Source organism: Myotis nattereri, assembly GCF_964212035.1.
Source record: "Myotis nattereri genome assembly, chromosome: 2".
NCBI lineage: Eukaryota > Metazoa > Chordata > Mammalia > Chiroptera > Vespertilionidae > Myotis > Myotis nattereri.
In genome coordinates this window covers 180532742-180551106 of record NC_138076.1, presented here as the reverse complement: position 1 = coordinate 180551106, position 18365 = coordinate 180532742, and the positions used below count along the sequence as shown (strand labels likewise).

General features: G+C 38.3%; 1 protein-coding gene across 1 annotated transcript in view; it reads right to left on the bottom strand.

Annotated features, from left to right (window-relative positions):
• ITPR2 (inositol 1,4,5-trisphosphate receptor type 2) overlaps nt 1-18365 on the bottom strand; it is a 423569-nt gene that overhangs the window by 249150 nt on the left and 156054 nt on the right. Inside the window, exons 22-26 of the mRNA XM_081114981.1 lie at nt 12092-12285; nt 7310-7439; nt 5259-5316; nt 3507-3672; nt 2313-2486 (exon numbers count right to left, since the gene is read on the bottom strand). Coding sequence (XP_080971107.1) covers nt 2313-2486; nt 3507-3672; nt 5259-5316; nt 7310-7439; nt 12092-12285 — 722 coding nt within the window. The remainder of the gene's footprint in view (nt 1-2312; nt 2487-3506; nt 3673-5258; nt 5317-7309; nt 7440-12091; nt 12286-18365) is intronic.

Below are 18365 nucleotides of genomic sequence, written 5' to 3'. Positions count from 1 at the left end.
TTCTCAACTGATGAAAGTGTTTTGTTCCTAGTAAAACATAATGTGAAATATATAGCATCTAACAAAATATATCGCATCTAATAAAATAGCCTTTTAATACATATAAAATAAAAATCAATAGAACTACAAGAGAAATTTTATAAACCTACCATTGTAGTAGAAAATATCAGTAAATCTCAGTAACTGATATGTTAAGAAAACAAAATAGTAGTAAGTAGACAGATGATTTAAGCACAATATATAAGGAATCCTGTACTCATTCCTTCTCAAGCCACATAGAACATTTATAAAACTTAATGGTATAATGGGCCAAAAGCAAGTCTCAAAAAATTTTGGAGAACTGATATCATCATAACCAGATTTTCTTGCCACCATTAATTAAGAATTCAATAACAAACAAAAAAAATTTACCTATACATTTGGAAAATTTTAAATTCACTTCCAAGTGATTCTGGGCCAAAGAAGAAAGCATAATGGAAATGTTTAAATATTTAATGCTGAACAATAATAAAAATACCATTTGTCAAAATTTGTGGAAGGCAACTTCTTAAAGGAAAAATATACCATTAAATTGTTTTAAAGTCTGAAAAGCATGCCAACATAGAAGGTTAGAGAATAGTAGAATAACCATAATAAAATAGCAACCAAATCCAGACGCTTAACAAAGCCAAGAGCAGGTTCTTTAAACAAGATAAATAAAATAGATAACTGTGGTAAAATTGAGGCACAGAAAAGAAAGGAGACAAAATAAATAATATGAAGAATGAAAAGGCAGTAGGAAGCTACAGATATAGAAGATAATGAAAGACTATGAATAAATAATAGCAATAAATTTGAAAACATGTGACTTAAAATATATCACTGATCCAAAACAGAAAATTTAAATGAATTTATAAGCATTAAAAATAATTAATCTGCAATTAAAATCATCCCCAAACTAAATCCAAGACCCAGGCAGATTTACAGATAATTTTAACCAAACATCCACAGAAGAGATCATGCCAATCTTACACACAAAAAATGGTAATATTCTGCACCTTATTTGTTCAATGGAACTAGTCTAAACCTGGCAGGAACAGTACAAGAAAGAAAAATTACAGACCAATCTTACTGACAACATAGATGTAAAATCCTAAACAAAGTATTAACAAACCAGATCTAGCAACATCAAAAATATCAACATGATACCTTTATTCTAGAATGCAAGCTTACTCTGATAGAAGCTGTATTTGTGATTCATGTTATTAAAATTAGTAGATTAAAGAAAAATAATACTGATAGATGCATTAGCAACATCTAATTAAAGTCAATAATTATTCATGGTAAAAAATAAAATAATTAGCCAAATAGGAATAGAAGGACACTTCCTCAATTGATAGAGTATCCTCAAAAAATGTAAAATAAACATTATGTTCAGTAGTGGAATATTAAAATTATCACCTTTAAAATGAGAAGTAAGACAAAAATGACCAATCTCACCACTTCTATTTAACATTGTACTGGAGAATCTCACTAACCAATGCAAGAAAGCAAGAAAGAAATAATAGATAAAAAGATTGTGTTCAAGTTTGAACTTACAGCATCACTATGACTTGAAGTAAAAAAAAATTCTAATCTTAGTAGTAGGTATATATGAATTGGTGGGGACTAACTACCTGCCCATGCAGACATTTTAAGAAATTTACTATATCATCAATGATGACATTGGCACTGGCTTACTATCTAAGAATTATCATTTAAATACTGCTTTAAAATTTTAATGGTTATTTCATAGTTAGTGAAATGTGAAAACAGCAACTAATTACTCCATTGAAAACTAAAACTAGTACAGCAGAGACTTACCATCATCATCTTACTACTCTTCAGATAAAACCTAGACTTTTGGTGTTTTCATGTTGGTAATAAAGCATATATTGTCCTTCCGTTTAGATACTATTGTCACAATAATGAAAGGAACGGTTTACAAGTTGCAATAAATAGCCACAGTGAATGATGACAACAAAAATTCACCTTTTTTTTAGGTCTAGGTTAAAAGCCCATTCCTTTTTTTTCCTCCATCTCACTCCCTCCTATTGTCCCGATTCCTGGATTACACGATTTTCAGTGGAAAAGTAGGCAGATGAGGTAAGAAGTGGTAGCAATGGATAAGAATTACCCAAAGTGCAGGTTAAAGCAGTTAATTGACTTGGCAAATGAAAATTTTATGTTCTGTTACTCAGAAAAAAAATTTCTTTATAAACAATTTTGACTGTGGGGCCTATGTTTCAAAAGATATCATTTGAATTATTTCAAATTAGATACTGAAAACAAACCTCAATTGGCTCTTCACCACCTTTCACTTGGTTTTCACCCATTTCTCCATTCTCATAGCTGCTGCTCTTCTCAACCCATAGCTCAGATTTTTCTACAGTTAGACGAAGCTGGTCTAGATCTGCCTTTATTTGCTTGTAGTTATCTACATCTTGATTGGACACCAGCAATTGCACCTGGAAACAGAAGAATTTCATCCCTTAATTTACTTAAGAACTTTCGTATTCCTATTTCATTTATGTCTAAAATTGCAAGTTTTTACATATTTATCTATCAGTTGAAGATAAATACTACTGGAATATTTATTAATATTTAGATGTATATTGACTGGGAAAATTTACCTGGAAGTATCTGTAAACTCTATCCAGTATATTCACATGTTATAAAGAATTACATATGTAAAAGGAATGAACCCTAACAAAGTTCTTCTAAGTGCTAAAAAGTGATTTGAAATAAAAGATACCCTAACTCTAATTTCACTGCGAAAGTTAATTTTTCTGAGACTCTCTCTGTTTTAAAAGAAGTAGAAACATAAAAATAAGTGGAAGGACATACCAATATAGTCTAAACCTCATGAAATCAACTTCTATTTTATCATAACTTATATGTATCATATGGCATACAAATATATGCACAATTATATCAATTTATATAATTACTTTTTAAAAATGAAAAAAATAATTTATATTCTTGTAAAGCTTCCTAATGAAGACCAATGCTCTAATAAATAAAATAAATATTAGTGGAACATATGTAAGCACTTAGGTATTATTCATTAAGTCTCAAGATTCGCTGTCCTTCAAAAATGATGAAAAAGATTAGAGCCACAATAATTTCTTTCTTTTGATGTAAACATTTTTCAATCACATAACATTATATTTCAGTGCTACTGCTTGTCCTACCTAAATTTATCAGTAAATCTGAGGTCAACATAGCAGCAGCTGCAACAAAATTCCTAATACAGCATTATCCCCTAGTGGTGCCTTCCTAAATCATAGTGCCTGTCATTTACATTAAAGATATTAACTTAAAATCACCTGTGGGCACTCTTTATAAAATAGATCACGCCTTGGCTTATGACAAGGCCATATCTATCCTTACAGCAGAACGTGTCTCCCGGAAAAGCTGCACAGTCTCATTGAGTCTGCAGCCAGGAGTCAGGTTGGGTGTTAGAAGCAGCGCTTTGGGAGTCTCACCTGTTTGAACGCCTGCAAAACTTCCGATCTCTGGCTGAAGTGCTTGAACAGAAGCTGCAGAGCTCCTGACAGCAGAGGAGGGTAGTCATGCATGATCAGATGGATGAGGACCCGCAAAAAGGTCCTGCCGCCTTCGTCATCAAGTTGAACTGGATTTTTTTCCTTTCTAGAAAACCAAAAATAATTCTAAAATAAACTGTGTTTATTTCAAACCTACCCTTGGTAGTTAAAACTGTGTATGCATTCCGAGATAGCACTCCCCCACCTACACCAACCCAAAAAAAAATAATTGGGAAGAAAAAAGGAAGGCATTTTTACTTTTTCTTCCCTCATGTGACTGAGAAGGAAACAAAGCACAACGAACAACCTGTGTCTGTCCATGAAAGCAGGGGCAACCCACTGGTCCTGGTGTCCAGGACGGAGGGGTTTCCAGGCTGTGGGGCTTTAAGCGTTTGCTCTGTTTCCCAGGCACACCGGGATGGGTTAGTCAAGGAGGCAAAGAAAAAAGATAGGAATGTGAATCAACCCAAAGCATCTGTTGAGAAGACATAGTAGGTTGGATGTACACCAAGGATTGGCTTCCCTACAGTGGTTCTCAACCTTCCTAATGCCGCGACCCTTTAATACATTTCCTCATGTTGTGGTGAGCCCCAACCATAAAATTATTTTCGTTGCTACTTCGTAACTGTAATTTTGCCACTGTTATGAATCGTAATGTAAATATCTGATATGCAGGATGTATTTTCAGGGGTTGCGACCCACAGGTTGAGAACCGCTGCCTTAGAGCCTACAGAACTCTCAGTGTCCGGTGGGCCGGGGCTGAGGAGGTGCGGTACGCATGCGCACACGCATCCCACCATCCCCTCAGCAGCTCTGTGTTTCACATATTTGGACTCTGAGCAAGATTCCTCTGGATAAAAAGTCCACTTATTTTAAGGTGAAAATCAGACACTGGTTTATTCTTCTCCCTTCTCGAGAATAATGAAATACTTGAATAGGAAAACACACATGATAACAACAAAAATGGGCAAAACAATAGAAAAACAAAGCAAAGCCAAATGTTTGCTACAGATAAAAATCCTTTTTGGTTCCCTTGATCTTTCATTCTTGTTTGTCTTTCTAACCAAAGAAAAAGGCTTAGTATATAAACTTGTTTAGGCTCGCGTGGCAAATCTGTACTAAAAATGAATGCTAGGAGCTCGGTCATTTGTAGTTTAGACATGTTACTTTCCTTTTAGGCTGAAATTTTCATTTCTGAAAAAGGACACAAGTTAAAAACAACAAAGAGCAAGGCCGCTGGGCAGTCATGCCAGAGGCATTTCACTTCTTTGATCACGGATATTTCCAATTGGCAGAGAATATCCGTATTTCTCAGATATAAAGTTAATGATGACATGGAAAGAAGTGACTTTCTTGCCTCAAATTTCTCAGCTGTATGGAAGCAATGTTTTGTAAGATGCAGCAATATTCTTACCAGGGGAGTTAAAGGTCATTGGTAGGCTGTCATTATTTGAGGAAAGAAGAAAAGAATTCAGGAAAATACACTGATCTCAGTTCTCTTGTGCTTTTTTTACCTGCCCTAAAGAAAAGTTATGCTTTCTCTTCTGCAGTAAATTATCAGCTTCATTTTTTGGCCAAAAAAAATTATAATCTAAAATTAAATAGATACAGGAGGTGAACAATAACAAAATATCAATAAAATTCTAAGTAAATTTTTAGTCACAAGATAAAGATACACAAATGTTACTGTACCTTCCAGCAAACATAGTTTCTGCCTGAGCTGCAATTTCATCTATGTCAGGAACAATAGCTGCAAAGATAAATGGAAAAATCTATTATTTATCTTAGTGTAATTAAGTCACAATATGTATAGTGATATAGCTAAAAATATTCTGTCTCAATTTCTTTATATTACCATAAATCAAAGGTTTTAAAAGTTATAATACAGTTCCACCTTAGATATCAATATTTTAAAGTGAATTTTACATTTTTAACATATATTGCTATAATCAAAGATATATTTAAAAGATCAGAAAGACATTTACAAAGTTGCTTCACCCATATAGGTGTATGTATATGTGCATCAACTAAACATACACACACACATACATCATTTAAATGGATGATGACATGAAAGGATAATGTTTTTGAAAGAATCAAAATATACCTATAATGAACCTTGTGACTTACATGGTAATCCAAAACAGCATGGTCTTTTTACCTAAGCTTACTTCTCAAATCCCATCCCTTCTTCTCTTGGGACACAGTGCTTAATTTTTTTTACATGAACCAATCATGATTCCTCACCCATCCCCATCACTAACATTTTGAAGATACCTTGATTAAGATAACATGTTTAAATGACAAGTACACACTTTATTTCTCATCTCCAAAGCATAAAAAGAAAGCAGAGCAAGACATAAACAGAGAAAAGGAATTCTCCCGCAGAAAGCTCTGTCTTGCAAATACAACCAATGCAAGAAGAAATCAGGTAAATGAGACAACTGGCTTCCTGGGGGCGCCCCCCTGACCTTCCATCCCACACTTCACTGACACTTAGCACTCCTGCTTCCAGAAGTCTGGCTTCTGAGAGCCAGTCATTTTTATGCTACTGTCAATGCAACCGCCAGCAAGGCTTTCTGGTCCTGCCACACCATTCCTGGAAACAGCCCTTTGGGGTTCTGCACTTCTGGGAAGCATAAAAACAACACTGCTGCAAACGTGCCAGGAGTGACTTCTCGCTTAGGCAAGCTTCCCCGTCTGCAGAGGCACGCTGCCTTTTGGGCGGGACGGAGCCAGACAGGGGAACATTTGGTCTAGCATCCACTGTAACTAAACTCTGGAAATCACTGAGTCATTCCTGTCAGATTGATTGACGTACAAAGAGGAGGGTTCCTGATGTTGTCAGTGGTGTGGTTAGAAGAACGTTTCATATCTGCATACGAGCCCTGTCCCCAGGAAAAGAATTCTGTTCACTGGCTGATTCTTTAACACATAGTTCACTATCCAGAAAAATGGCAATTTAATATTTCTTAGGTTTCATAAAATACTTTCTATAGTCAGGAAGTTTTCACAATTATTTTTATGCTCTGTAGTCATTATGGCCCTCCACTCAGAGACAGGTTGGCTTTATTCTTATACTGTTTAAATGTGGAAAATGAAATTCACTAATAGTTTGTAACCATGAGAAGTGAAAAACAACACACATGGAAACCAAAACCCACAGTCACACATTCACACCACTGGGACATGCCATCTCTTAATTCAAGAGTTGTGCACTGGCTTCCTACAAAACAGCTTTCCTCTCCATGGCTGTATTTCACATTGTTCTTTGATCCAGGCCCCCCGCCCCCCTCCAAAAAAAAATTCCCCTTGGATTTTCACCAAAATAGCATCATGCTTAAAAGATTCAGACTGTGGAGTTGGAGGGACTTCAGAGAGAATCCCTGCTCCACGACTTTCATGACCTTCAGCAAGCAACTTGATCCCTCTGACCTTGGTTTTCTTATCTGTAAAATGGCACAATAAACAGTACCTCCACCTTGCAGTGCTCTAAAGATTAAAAAAGAAACCATTCAAGCACCAAGTAACAGTAAATATCCTCCCTCCCATTTGAGGCAAGTTAGTTAATGTCCTGCCTCACTCAGTCCCTTCATGTCTGCATACATTATTTCTACATTTTATGGGGATTATTTCTACATTTTGTCTCATAGAAATACTACTGTGTTTTAAAATATGAAATGTACTTTCAAGTACTGGGGAAAAGAAAATGCAAATAGTAAAAGCTGTCACAAAGGAGGTACCTGCTGGAATTAATGTATCTGGAGAGCCATTGGCAGACGTTTCAGCGTTCTCATTGCTCTCTCCGAACTCCTTCTTATATATTGACAGCATATAGGAGATCCTGTAATCTAGTCGGACACTCAGGATAAACTACAAGAAACATTCAAAACAAAGTAATTTTCTTTGATTAGCACAATGTTTAAAAAATATAATTCATTACACAACACCAAGAACATAACTACCAACATATCACATGAACTAGTTAGATGTTTATTGGTAAAGGCTTCAGTTGCATACACTCATCAGCCATAAGACTAAGAAGAGTGATGTGTTTTCATTAATCGATGTCAATAAAATCCCAAAGCATGTTTTTGAGAGAAGAAAATATAACTTCCCATGATTACTCTCTGAATATTTCAGGTAGAGGTATCCTCTGGGTCTAGATGAAGCGGTAACGATGACATCATTTCACTGAGCACTTCACAGAGTGTCCACTGGGTCTGGGAGGAGGATGCTGGCGCTGTGACCCTCATTCATGCACAGGAAGGCCAAGGTCTCAGCTACAGTAGTGTGGATACTGCTGTCCCACCATCAGTCCTGGGCCTATGCTCTACAGGGCAGCTGAAGTCAGCGCATCCTCATATACCTTGGATGTGCCTCCCTGGTGCTCGTTTTCCTTGGGTGTGTGCTGTTGTCCTTGCTCTCCTTACTGACGCACTGACAGGAACCAAGTGCCATCAGGTTCCTGTCTGTGCTCAGCACTATGAAGAATGCAAACACTTGGCCCACAGCCCTCCAGGAGCCAATGAGCGAGTTGGGAAAACAAACATACACATTGCTAACATAATCAGGAAACTATTGGGGGCTAACTCATGCCGTGTAGAATCCAGTGGAGATCAGAGAAGGAAAAATGCGTTCTATGGATTTCTGAGTCGAGAAGGGAAACAATAAAGAAGTGGTCCTAGACAGTTACCTTCCATGCCAGTGTGCCTGCCCTAGGCCCTGAAGTAACCTTTGTCCCAGGACAATTATCATCATGCCCCCTACACGCTCATGAGTCTCATGTAGACAGTAAACACTGGCCAAGCAATTTTAGAAAACGTGGTATTTTGTGCGACCATCTCGTCTTATTTCACACTGACACTCTTGCACCGCACTCCTCCCTCCTTCCGCCTCCTGCCCCCGTTCTCTCCTCCTCTCTCTCCCACTTCTCTGTTCCAACAGCACAGGTTGCCTACGGTTTCTCTCTCGCCTTCACACATTTGTTCTGAGTCCACTTTACACCTTGAATAGTCTCCTCCTTCACCAATACCTGCTTGTGAGATACCCTCCAAGGCCCAGTTTAAATTCCTTTATTTCAGTAAAACCTTCTTGGTTCCCCAGCCCAAATCAAGTGTTCTCTTTTTTGCTCACCCAGCACTTTATTTACACCTATAGGTCCAAAATTGAAGCTCATTCTCTCTCTCCCTCTTACCTCTCCCCTGCCCCCTCCCTCTCCCTCTTCCTCTCTTTTCCTCTCCCTCGCTCTCTCCCTCTCCCTCTTCCTAATCCCTTTCACCTAGACCTTTATGCCCCTTATGGGCAGCACACATGCTCCATGTCAGCTATGGTCACTTAAGTTCAACAAACATTTGTTAGGCGAGGTGCCGAGGGAAGTGCCAAGGGTACAGACAGGGTTCCACAGAGATAAGACCTGCCTTGGAAAAGCATATATTCTAGAGGGGAAAGAAAACAACAAAGAGACTCTTTTATTAGCACATGGTGAGCACTGCAGCACAGACTGTCTGAACCGCTTCTACCTGACAGGGTTTTCAAAGCAGGAGACGGAACATGGGAAACAAGGCCTGAGAAAGGGTCAGTGGAGTTGGCAGCTTTCAGCAGCATGGTGGGAGCAGAAGTGAGAGTGCAAGTGCTTAGACAAAATAGCATTTTTATTTTAAACCTATACAAAGAACAAATTCATAAAATATGAATTAATGAAAAATTAATTTTTAGTTGAAGTTACTAGACTTCATAGAATTATCCTATATAATAAAAGGGTAATATGCAAATTGACCCTAACAGCAGAATGACCGGGAATGACTGGTCACTATGACACACACTGACCACCAGGGGCCAGACGCTCAATGCAGGAGCTGCCCCCTGGTGGTCAGTGTGCTCCCACAGGGGGAGCTCTGCTCAGCCACAAGGCAGGCTGATGGCTGCCAGTACAGCGGTGGTGGTGGGAGCCTCTCCCGCCTCCTCAGCAGCGCTAAGGATGTCCGACTGAAGCTTAGGCCTGCTCCCCACTGGCAAGTGGACATCCCCCGAGGGCTCCCGGTCTGCCAGAGGGATGTCTGACTGCCAGCTTAGGCCCAAAACCCCGGGGAGCAGGCCTAAGCCAGCAGTGATCATCCCCTAAGGGGTCCCAGACTGCGAGAGGGCACAGGCTGGGCTGAGGGACCCCCCTGAGTGCACAAATTTTTGTGCACTGGGCCTCTAGTATTTTATAAATATAACCAATGTAAAAAAATTATCTTCCTCTAACATACAAGGCTGGGGAAAGGTAGGTTTATAGCTATTTGTATAGAAAATAAAAATGAATAAATAATACAAGAATAGACTCTGTGTTTCACATACTCACAACTGTAAACCTACTTTTGCCCCACCCTATATGTAATTATGAGCAACCAATGGAAGATGAGAAGAATGAAAACAAAGACAGAGAAAGAGTGTTGAGAGAGGGCGAAATTCGTGCATGGGTAGGATCCCTAGGCCTGGCCGGTGATCAGGGCCAATAAGGGCCTTCCAGCTGCCAGCTGGGGCCTTCCTTCTGGCTGCTGGCCGGGGCCTCCCTTCCCCGGCTGCTGGCTGCCACCTGCCAGCTGCCGGCCACCGGCCAGGGCCTTCCTTCATTCCGTGCCGCCCCCTGGTGGTCAGTGCACATCATAACGAGCAATAGAACTACTGGTCTCCCAGTCAAACTCCCGCAGGGGCACTCTGCATATTAGCCATTTATATATATAGATAGAGAGAGAAAATAAGAGAGAAATTAGACCAAAAAAGGAGAGATGCGTAAAGTGATGGGGAAAAGAAAGGAAGTCCCTGAGTGAGGAGGGAGAGCCAGCAGAAAGCAGGGGACTTGCATAAGGAACATGGCCCCAAAGACATTCTTTAAGAGGATGTTCTAAGAAAGAAACACATTCAAGAACAGCACCTAGGAACACAGACATGGTGAATCAGACACAGACACAGACACACACAAAACAGAGACCAGAAGTTCAACCAGAACTAGGGTTGTGGGCTCATTTGGTCCACAGGTTGGGGGATCGCAACCTCTCTCAGTTTCAGAACAGGAAGACTAAGGGGTTTTTTAAAAAATAGCTTATTGATTTTTAGTGAGAGAGGAAGGGAGAGGGAGAGAGAAACACTTACCGGTGGCTTCCTACACACCCCCTACTGGGGATGGTGCCGCTACCTAGGCATGTGCCCTGACTGGGAATAGAACCGGCAACCGTCGGTGTCCAGGACGATGCCCGAACAACTGAGCCACACCAGAGCAGACTGATGAGCACAGTGTTGGGAGGCCTGCCAATATTTCTCAGATTCAGCCCTTTGAATTCCTGGAGGAACTGTAAAACCTTTTGTGACTATAAATCTAATTACTTTAAATAAAAATGTACAGGCCCTTCCTGGACTACTAACCCACTTCTGGTAGCTCAGTCTACTTTAAATTATGATGGAAGACAGTAAACTGTATCCAGAATCTTAATGTACCCTTGAAAACTCCAGGCTTTATTCTCCAAACCGGGAATAAATGCTATACACATATAATTGAAGTATCATAAAATTACTTTTCAAACTTTAAAAAAAAATGTTAAGAATTCATAGCTATTGCCCTAACCGGTTTAGCTCAGCGGATAGAGCGTTGGCCTGCGGACTCAAGGGTCCCGGGTTTGATTCCGGTCAAGGGCATGTACCTTGGTTGCAGGCACATCCCCGTGGGGAGTGTGCAGGAGGCAGCTGATCGATGTTTCTCTCTCATCGATGTTTCTAACTCTCTATCCCTCTCCCTTCCTCTCTGTAAAAATCAATAAAATATATTTTTTTAAAAAAGAATTCATAGCTATTAATAATAGGAAATTTATTCACTAAACCAATGGAATGATAATTTACCTCCTTAAAATTCATAGAGCTAGGTTAATTTATATACATTTATATATATTTATTTATATATAAAAATATGCATTACATATATATGATTTTATATATGTTATACCCATGTTATTCCTGGCTTCTTGGAAACAAAAATACAAAAAGAGATAATCATTCATATAAAATACTAAAATCAATTAAAACCAATTATCAACATTTTTGTTAATAACAAATTAAATTATATTTAAGTTTCTTGATACAATGACAAACTTGGATACATGGAATCACATGCCCAACTCAATTAAAAAATAGAAAAAGGGCTAGAATTCAATCATTAATTTTGCCAGATATGAAATCCATCTTAAATGAAGGTAAAAGTAAATTAGGGTTAATACTAAACAAGAAAATACATGGGAAAGAGGTTTTGTCCCTCTCAAAGCACTCCATATTGCTAGATGTCATCATTAATATATTTAATGAAAATATGTAATTAATATATTAAATAGTGTCAGTGTGAGATTTCTTACCAGGCTTGTCATTATCTTAAAATAAAATTAGATCATAGCATTTCAGAGTATTTACAAAGTGATCTGAAGCAAAAAGTATAAGAAATTAAAGGAATCGGTACAGTTAGGTATTGGTCACCTTGCTTTCAATAGGCAACATACCTGCAGAATCTCAATAATCTTCAGCTTGGTGTCCATCACGGTCACGTCCTCCTGCTCGGCGGGGCTCCCCTGCTTGCTGGGGTGGATACTCGGCTGAACGTCAGGCACACTCATGGGGAAGATAGAGCCTCGACTGAGCACCATCTGGGTCATCATCTCTCCCACCCCATGGATGGTTCTCATGACATTGTTTCCTGCATGAGAAGAGGCCGAAGTCAACACACTCAACCTCCAGAGACACAACTGTAATATCCGATTGGTCACACCCAGACTGAAGACAGGACAGGCAGAGTATAGAGGACAGGAAAAGGCAGCATCGGCACTGCTGTGGCTCTTTCCTTGCCGATAAAGTTAAGGCATTGCAGACACATTTCAAAATGACAGGTTTTAAAAATGAAAGTTTCATTTTCTCAGAAAATGCTTTCAGATGATGCACCAAGAGTGAGTTGCTGTCAATTCTAAGGACATCCAAATCAGGTCCTTCTGTAACACGGTAGTTTCTACCAACAATCACACCGATGGGCTCTACCTTTTACAGTAACATAACAGAACGTTTGTTAATCTCCACAATAAAGAGACATGAAAACATTTAAATGGTGACTAGTGTCCTAATGCTACCCTCAAACCAAGGACTTCCTTAGCTCTGTTTTCATATGGCTTATAACAGAGCTTATGGGGAGGATGGTTCCAACTTCATTTTAGGAAAAAGTCCCATCTGGCGAGGAAGCATGTGTTAGCCAATATAGTTCCCTTTCCTTCATCCTATCTGAACAGAAAACTATTACTCAAAATCCACAAAGGCAATTAGGGAAACAAATGGTTAGAGGCAATTAGGGAAACAAATCAGTGAGAAGCATGATCATTTCAGTGAGGGGATCACTCCCCTTCTGCCTCTTCTCCTGAGTGTGGCTTCTCACTCATTTGTCCTCCAATAAAATTACACGTGCACTCATCCCTTACACGCACTGGAGTTGCTGTACGGAAGGATCCTCCTGACCCAGCTACAATTTACATTCTCCAGACTGACTGTTGTTCCGCATTCTAAATTCCTACAACAAGCAGCCAGGATTCAGAAGGACAACTATGTGCTTTCCCTTCACCACAGTGGTCTTTGCTTCATGGGTGTTCACGGAGCTTGGCCTCAAGCAAAGGTCTAAGAATCTGGCCAAGAATTTTTCTTTTCCTGAGCGTCTCAGGGTGCAAACCAAGAAAAGGACAATGGAAATACAATGGAATCAGCTCTAGGTCAAGAATGAAAAACTATGGGAATTCCTACAGGATCAAAAGGCAAACAAAGGAAAATATTCAAAAGATGTCTCATAAGAATCTTGATGGTCCCATGCAGATAGACAACAATTACCACTGAGCCACTGGTAACCACTATTATTTACACACTGTGAAAGGTGGAATGCCTTTTAAACTTTATTATCTTATCCAGAACTTAAATTAGTACAGTGGGGCCTTGACTTACGAGTGTCCCGACTAACAAGTTTTTTGAGATACCAGCTGTCTCTCGGCAGATTTTTTGCATTGAGTTGATAGAGTAATTTGAGCTAACGAGCTCCTTAACGAGCTCGGTCTCGGAACGAATTAAACTCTTAAGTCAAGGCCCCACTGTATACATAAAAGAGGGTAGTGCTCAAATAGCATATTTTTGAGTAGGAAAAGAAGTTAACATTTTTTTTCCCTAGGCTGGCATCTTCCAGGAATAAATTAACATGGGGTCTCATTCTGAGAGTCTGGGACCTTTTATTACACTGCTACTTGCATAAGCCAAAAAAAAAAAAAAAAAGCGGGGGGTATGGGGTGGTGGGGAGAGACAGGGAAACAAAAAAATATGGAAGATAATTTCCAAGTTTGGATAAGGTTGAGACAAAGAATTTCAGACAGCCCTATTTTATCAGAATAACCTCAAGGCAGACTACTTCCTTGTCTGTGGCTCTCAAACCACCATAGAAATTGAGTACTGTATTTCCAAACACCCCCCCCCCAACCCATTTGCTACATGGACCTGCAGGGATGCACATCTGGTTGCTGGCAATGGTTAGGGGTCATCCATGTTCAACCAACACATTTATCCGAAACCCGATTTGAGTATGTGTATGTGTTCACCTCCAAGAGATGCTTTCTCACCACTAACGCAGAGCAGGCTCCTTTGTTATTCCTACCCCTGCTTCACACAGAAATCCTTGGCACCCATAGTGCCTGCATCTTATTTAGATTTGCATGGAAAATAACAATTTAATCCAAACGATTATTACACAGAAAGTTAGCCCAGACAATCCTTTCCCCAATATAGATCCTGTCACCAAGACATTAAAAACTAGAGGCCAGAAACATAATAATATGTAACACATGTTGTCAATGAAATGGAAGGGTTCATTCCTGTTGTACCACATGCTTAGATGCCTGGAGCATGTGGCTACCACAAAACTCCCCCGACATCTCCATGTACGGCCAACTCAGAGGTCTCAAATTAAAAGATGTTATATTTCCTGATTGCTTGGTGGTGAGAAGTGCTTAAATTGTGAACGACTACAGCTTGAAACACGTAAGTCAAATGCCACATAAATCACAGACGGGCAAGGCTCTGATATCCATTTTTCTACAGAAAATTTTCTAATTCTAGACCGAGTCAGAGATGATCAGACATCAACATTGCAAAAGAAAAAACCTTACTAGTTCTCTTCTCAACGATAATTATTTTTCAGTAAAAAGGCTACTGTATTATAATATAAATCCTCTGGACAAATTATACCCTAGAAATTCAGCTTTTCTATGTCTTTTATACTAACCCAGAAGCCAGAATTTGGATTTATGCATAAAGTGTATGGAAGTGGTTTGAAAATATGGAAGTCATCTTTGTTAAGAAAAAGTATGAAGGAATTGCTTGGGAAAAAAAGCAGATGGACTTTTTAGTTCTTCCGTTACATGATCATATAGATATTTTCACTAATCCTAAAGCCCTCACGAGATATAGTAAGTACATATTAGTAATGATGATTGGGAATAGATTGAGAATACACTGTTTCTTTGATGGTTCCAATGAGCCAAGTTTACATTACCAATTCCAGAGAAGTGGGAAGCAATAAGGAATTTAAATAACACTAAAGCTGTACTAACCGTAATTTAACTTTTCTCTACTCAATAGTCATTTTACTTCCAATTGTGATCACTATTGGATTAAACAATTGTTAACCGTTATATGGTTTATAGAGATATAAGGCATTTAACAGGATCTTAACTTGATTTAAATTTACCTTATGTCCATTGTAGTTTTATTTTAAGTCATCTTTAACTGTTATCTCTTTCTATGAGAAATACTTTCCTCCTATGAGCACAGAGAATAAAAATGATAATTTGAATTTTCTAGTTATTCAGATTTCAGATAAAGAGACAACCTTCTGAGCACTCATAAGAGAAAATAGCTTTTTGATTAGAAGAATTCTGTGAATAATTGTTCATAGTGGTTTCATTGTTCTATGACTACTAAAGTCAGCTCAATCTTATAGTGATAAAAGCCAAAGTATAAATAATCTGAAAACCACTCTTATTTCCCTGAAATGTATTTTTTTACAGTTGGATTTGAATAAATGCATCTGCTATTATAATAATTCATTTAAAACACAATGATGTTAAACCATAAAGATATGACTCAAGCCTGGCCAGCATAGCTTAGTGGTTCAGCATCGACCAGTGAACCAGGAGGTCACAGTTCGATTAGCCTGTCAGGGTACATGCTTGGGTTGCAGGCTCGATCCCCAGTATAGGGTGTGCAGAAGGCAACCAATCAATGATTCTCTGTCATCATTGATGTTTCTGTCTCTCTCTCCCTCTCCTTTCTTCTCTGAAATCAGTAAAAATATATTTTTTAAAAAGAAATATGACTCAGGAAGTCTTCCTACTTCCTAGCCCTGCTGAGCAGTTCCTTCTAAACTCCGCTGGCTTGAAAACGCCTACACTTTAGAACTGGAGTTCTCTGTTTCGAACATTCTCTGCAGCAGTGCTTCCTCCAGGTGATTACGAGTCTGGGTTATAAAATAGCTTTTCTGTATGCAAAGAAAACAAAAGCATTAACACAAGATCCAAGTCTTAATTAAGCTAGTAATGTAAGCAGAGGACAAGGTAACATGGATTAAATGGAAGATCAGAATTTAATCCCCTAAGAACAACAGACGAGCAGCACTCCCAGTTTCCAAGTTAGAGCACAGGGTTTTTGCAGAGCTAAAGATCCAGTCCCCATCGAGTTTTTACTCCACCTGCTGGACCTGGAATAAACTTGCTATTATTTCTTTGCCTGGAGTTACCTTACCCAAGTTGGCCACTGCGCTTGCTCCCTCAGTCCTTTCTGATTGCTGGTACAATATCACCTCCTCAGATCAATGTCACCCGCTCTAAAGGACTGCCATCACCTGCCTCACATCTCAGTCATGGCATTATCACTGTCACACATCATATTTTATATTTGTTGATGGTTTTATTGTCTCCCCCCTCATCGATGTTTCTAGCTCTCTCTATCTCTCTCCCTTCCTCTCTGTGAAAAATCAATAAAATATATTAAAAAATAAAAAAATAAAAAAAATAAATGCTTGTTAGATTCATACACACAAAAAAAGGAAAAGATTAGGTTAACAAATGAATTAATAAAAATGAGAATGAGTTTTTTATAAGGCTTGCATAAAAATTAAATGTCATTACATTATAGGCATGTCGTTTTTCATCAAGGTGAGTTCTTGCTTCCTTTCCTTTATACTTCCCTAAATTTCTTCAAAAAACATATATGATTTCATATTACTTTAAAACTTACTTGTTAAAAAGAACAAAACTATAAAATATAACAATGAGGTAACGTTAAACAATGAATCTGCCCTTATTAAGCGCATATCGCATCCCATGTACTTTGCTAAGCCACATACACCCTTCATAGCAGGGCAGGGGGGTTGGAGAAGTGACAAAGCCTCAGATTAAAGTCAACCGATGTTATCATACATCTTTTCCCCAACACCCTGTTGCTTCACTAAAAGACCATCAACTTACAAGTTTCTAAAGATTTCATACTAGAACTCGGAAAACCTACCAAATGCAGAACGAAAATATTCCAATTAACAATCTGTACTGAAAATGTGGAGTTACTATTAATCATATAATCAATTTGCTCACATTATTCCCAAGTGATCTTATCCAACCAGTTATGATTATATAATGGGCCACACACTACTTGTGGAATTTTGTTTATATTATACAATTTAATTTTAAGGGCATCCATTGTTCAGAAAGCATTTATTAAGAAGGCCCTGTTCATCTGGCTCTATACCATGAACACAGGGGATGGAAGGACATAAGAGAAGTAGAAGAATTTACAATATGGCTAGGAAAACATAATACATGTCCAAAAAGGAGATTAAGAACAAATATAAGGCAGATGAGACACGACTAATATAATGTGAGCAGTACACAAAATTGCTTAGGAAATTGTCTTTAATTGGGAAAATTATCTTAGGATAAGGAAAGTGAAGAGCAGATTCACTGAGGAAATATAATTTTGACCTAGGTCTTGAATGGAGTGAAGGATTTAGATTACCGTAGTGTGACCTTCCTCTAATTACTTCACCATCCAATGTTCAGAATCTTAATCCTAATAAGATATGTTCCAATTTCTTGAGAGGAAAAAATTATACAAGATGTGCAAAACCATCATGAAGAATAAAAACTGCCACATAGGTGTAAAGTATTATTTCAAAATAAAAAGTGGAGAATATGTGCATGCTTTCACTACACCACTGAAAAACAAGTCTTCTCCGTTTCATTATATTCTATTGTAGTGATCACCACCTTACTAATGAATGAATATATGTGGTTCCAAAACATAATCATAGCTCATAGCTTCTTACACCATGGATGACTGGCACACAATATCACCTCTAAAAGGAAAAGTCCTTCAGAGGAGCGGTTTATAAAGAGTACTCAATGGATAAAGTAGGTAATTTGACACCTAACTTTCTTCACTCCAAATAAACACTAACTGAATACATTGTGTTGCTAACCCATTTACAGATTCCAACTGTCCAAGAGCTTAGAAATAGAACAAAGGCAAAACCTATTGAAAACATGTTACTAACATACAGTAGTGTTACTACCCATCTTTTTCTGAATATCAAAGTAGACTACTTAGCAGAAACTTTCCCATCCCACACCCTAGAGAAGTATTATTCAAAGGATGAGTTGAAAAAGAAATTCATACAAAACAGTGGTTGAGTTCTACATCTTATTTTGG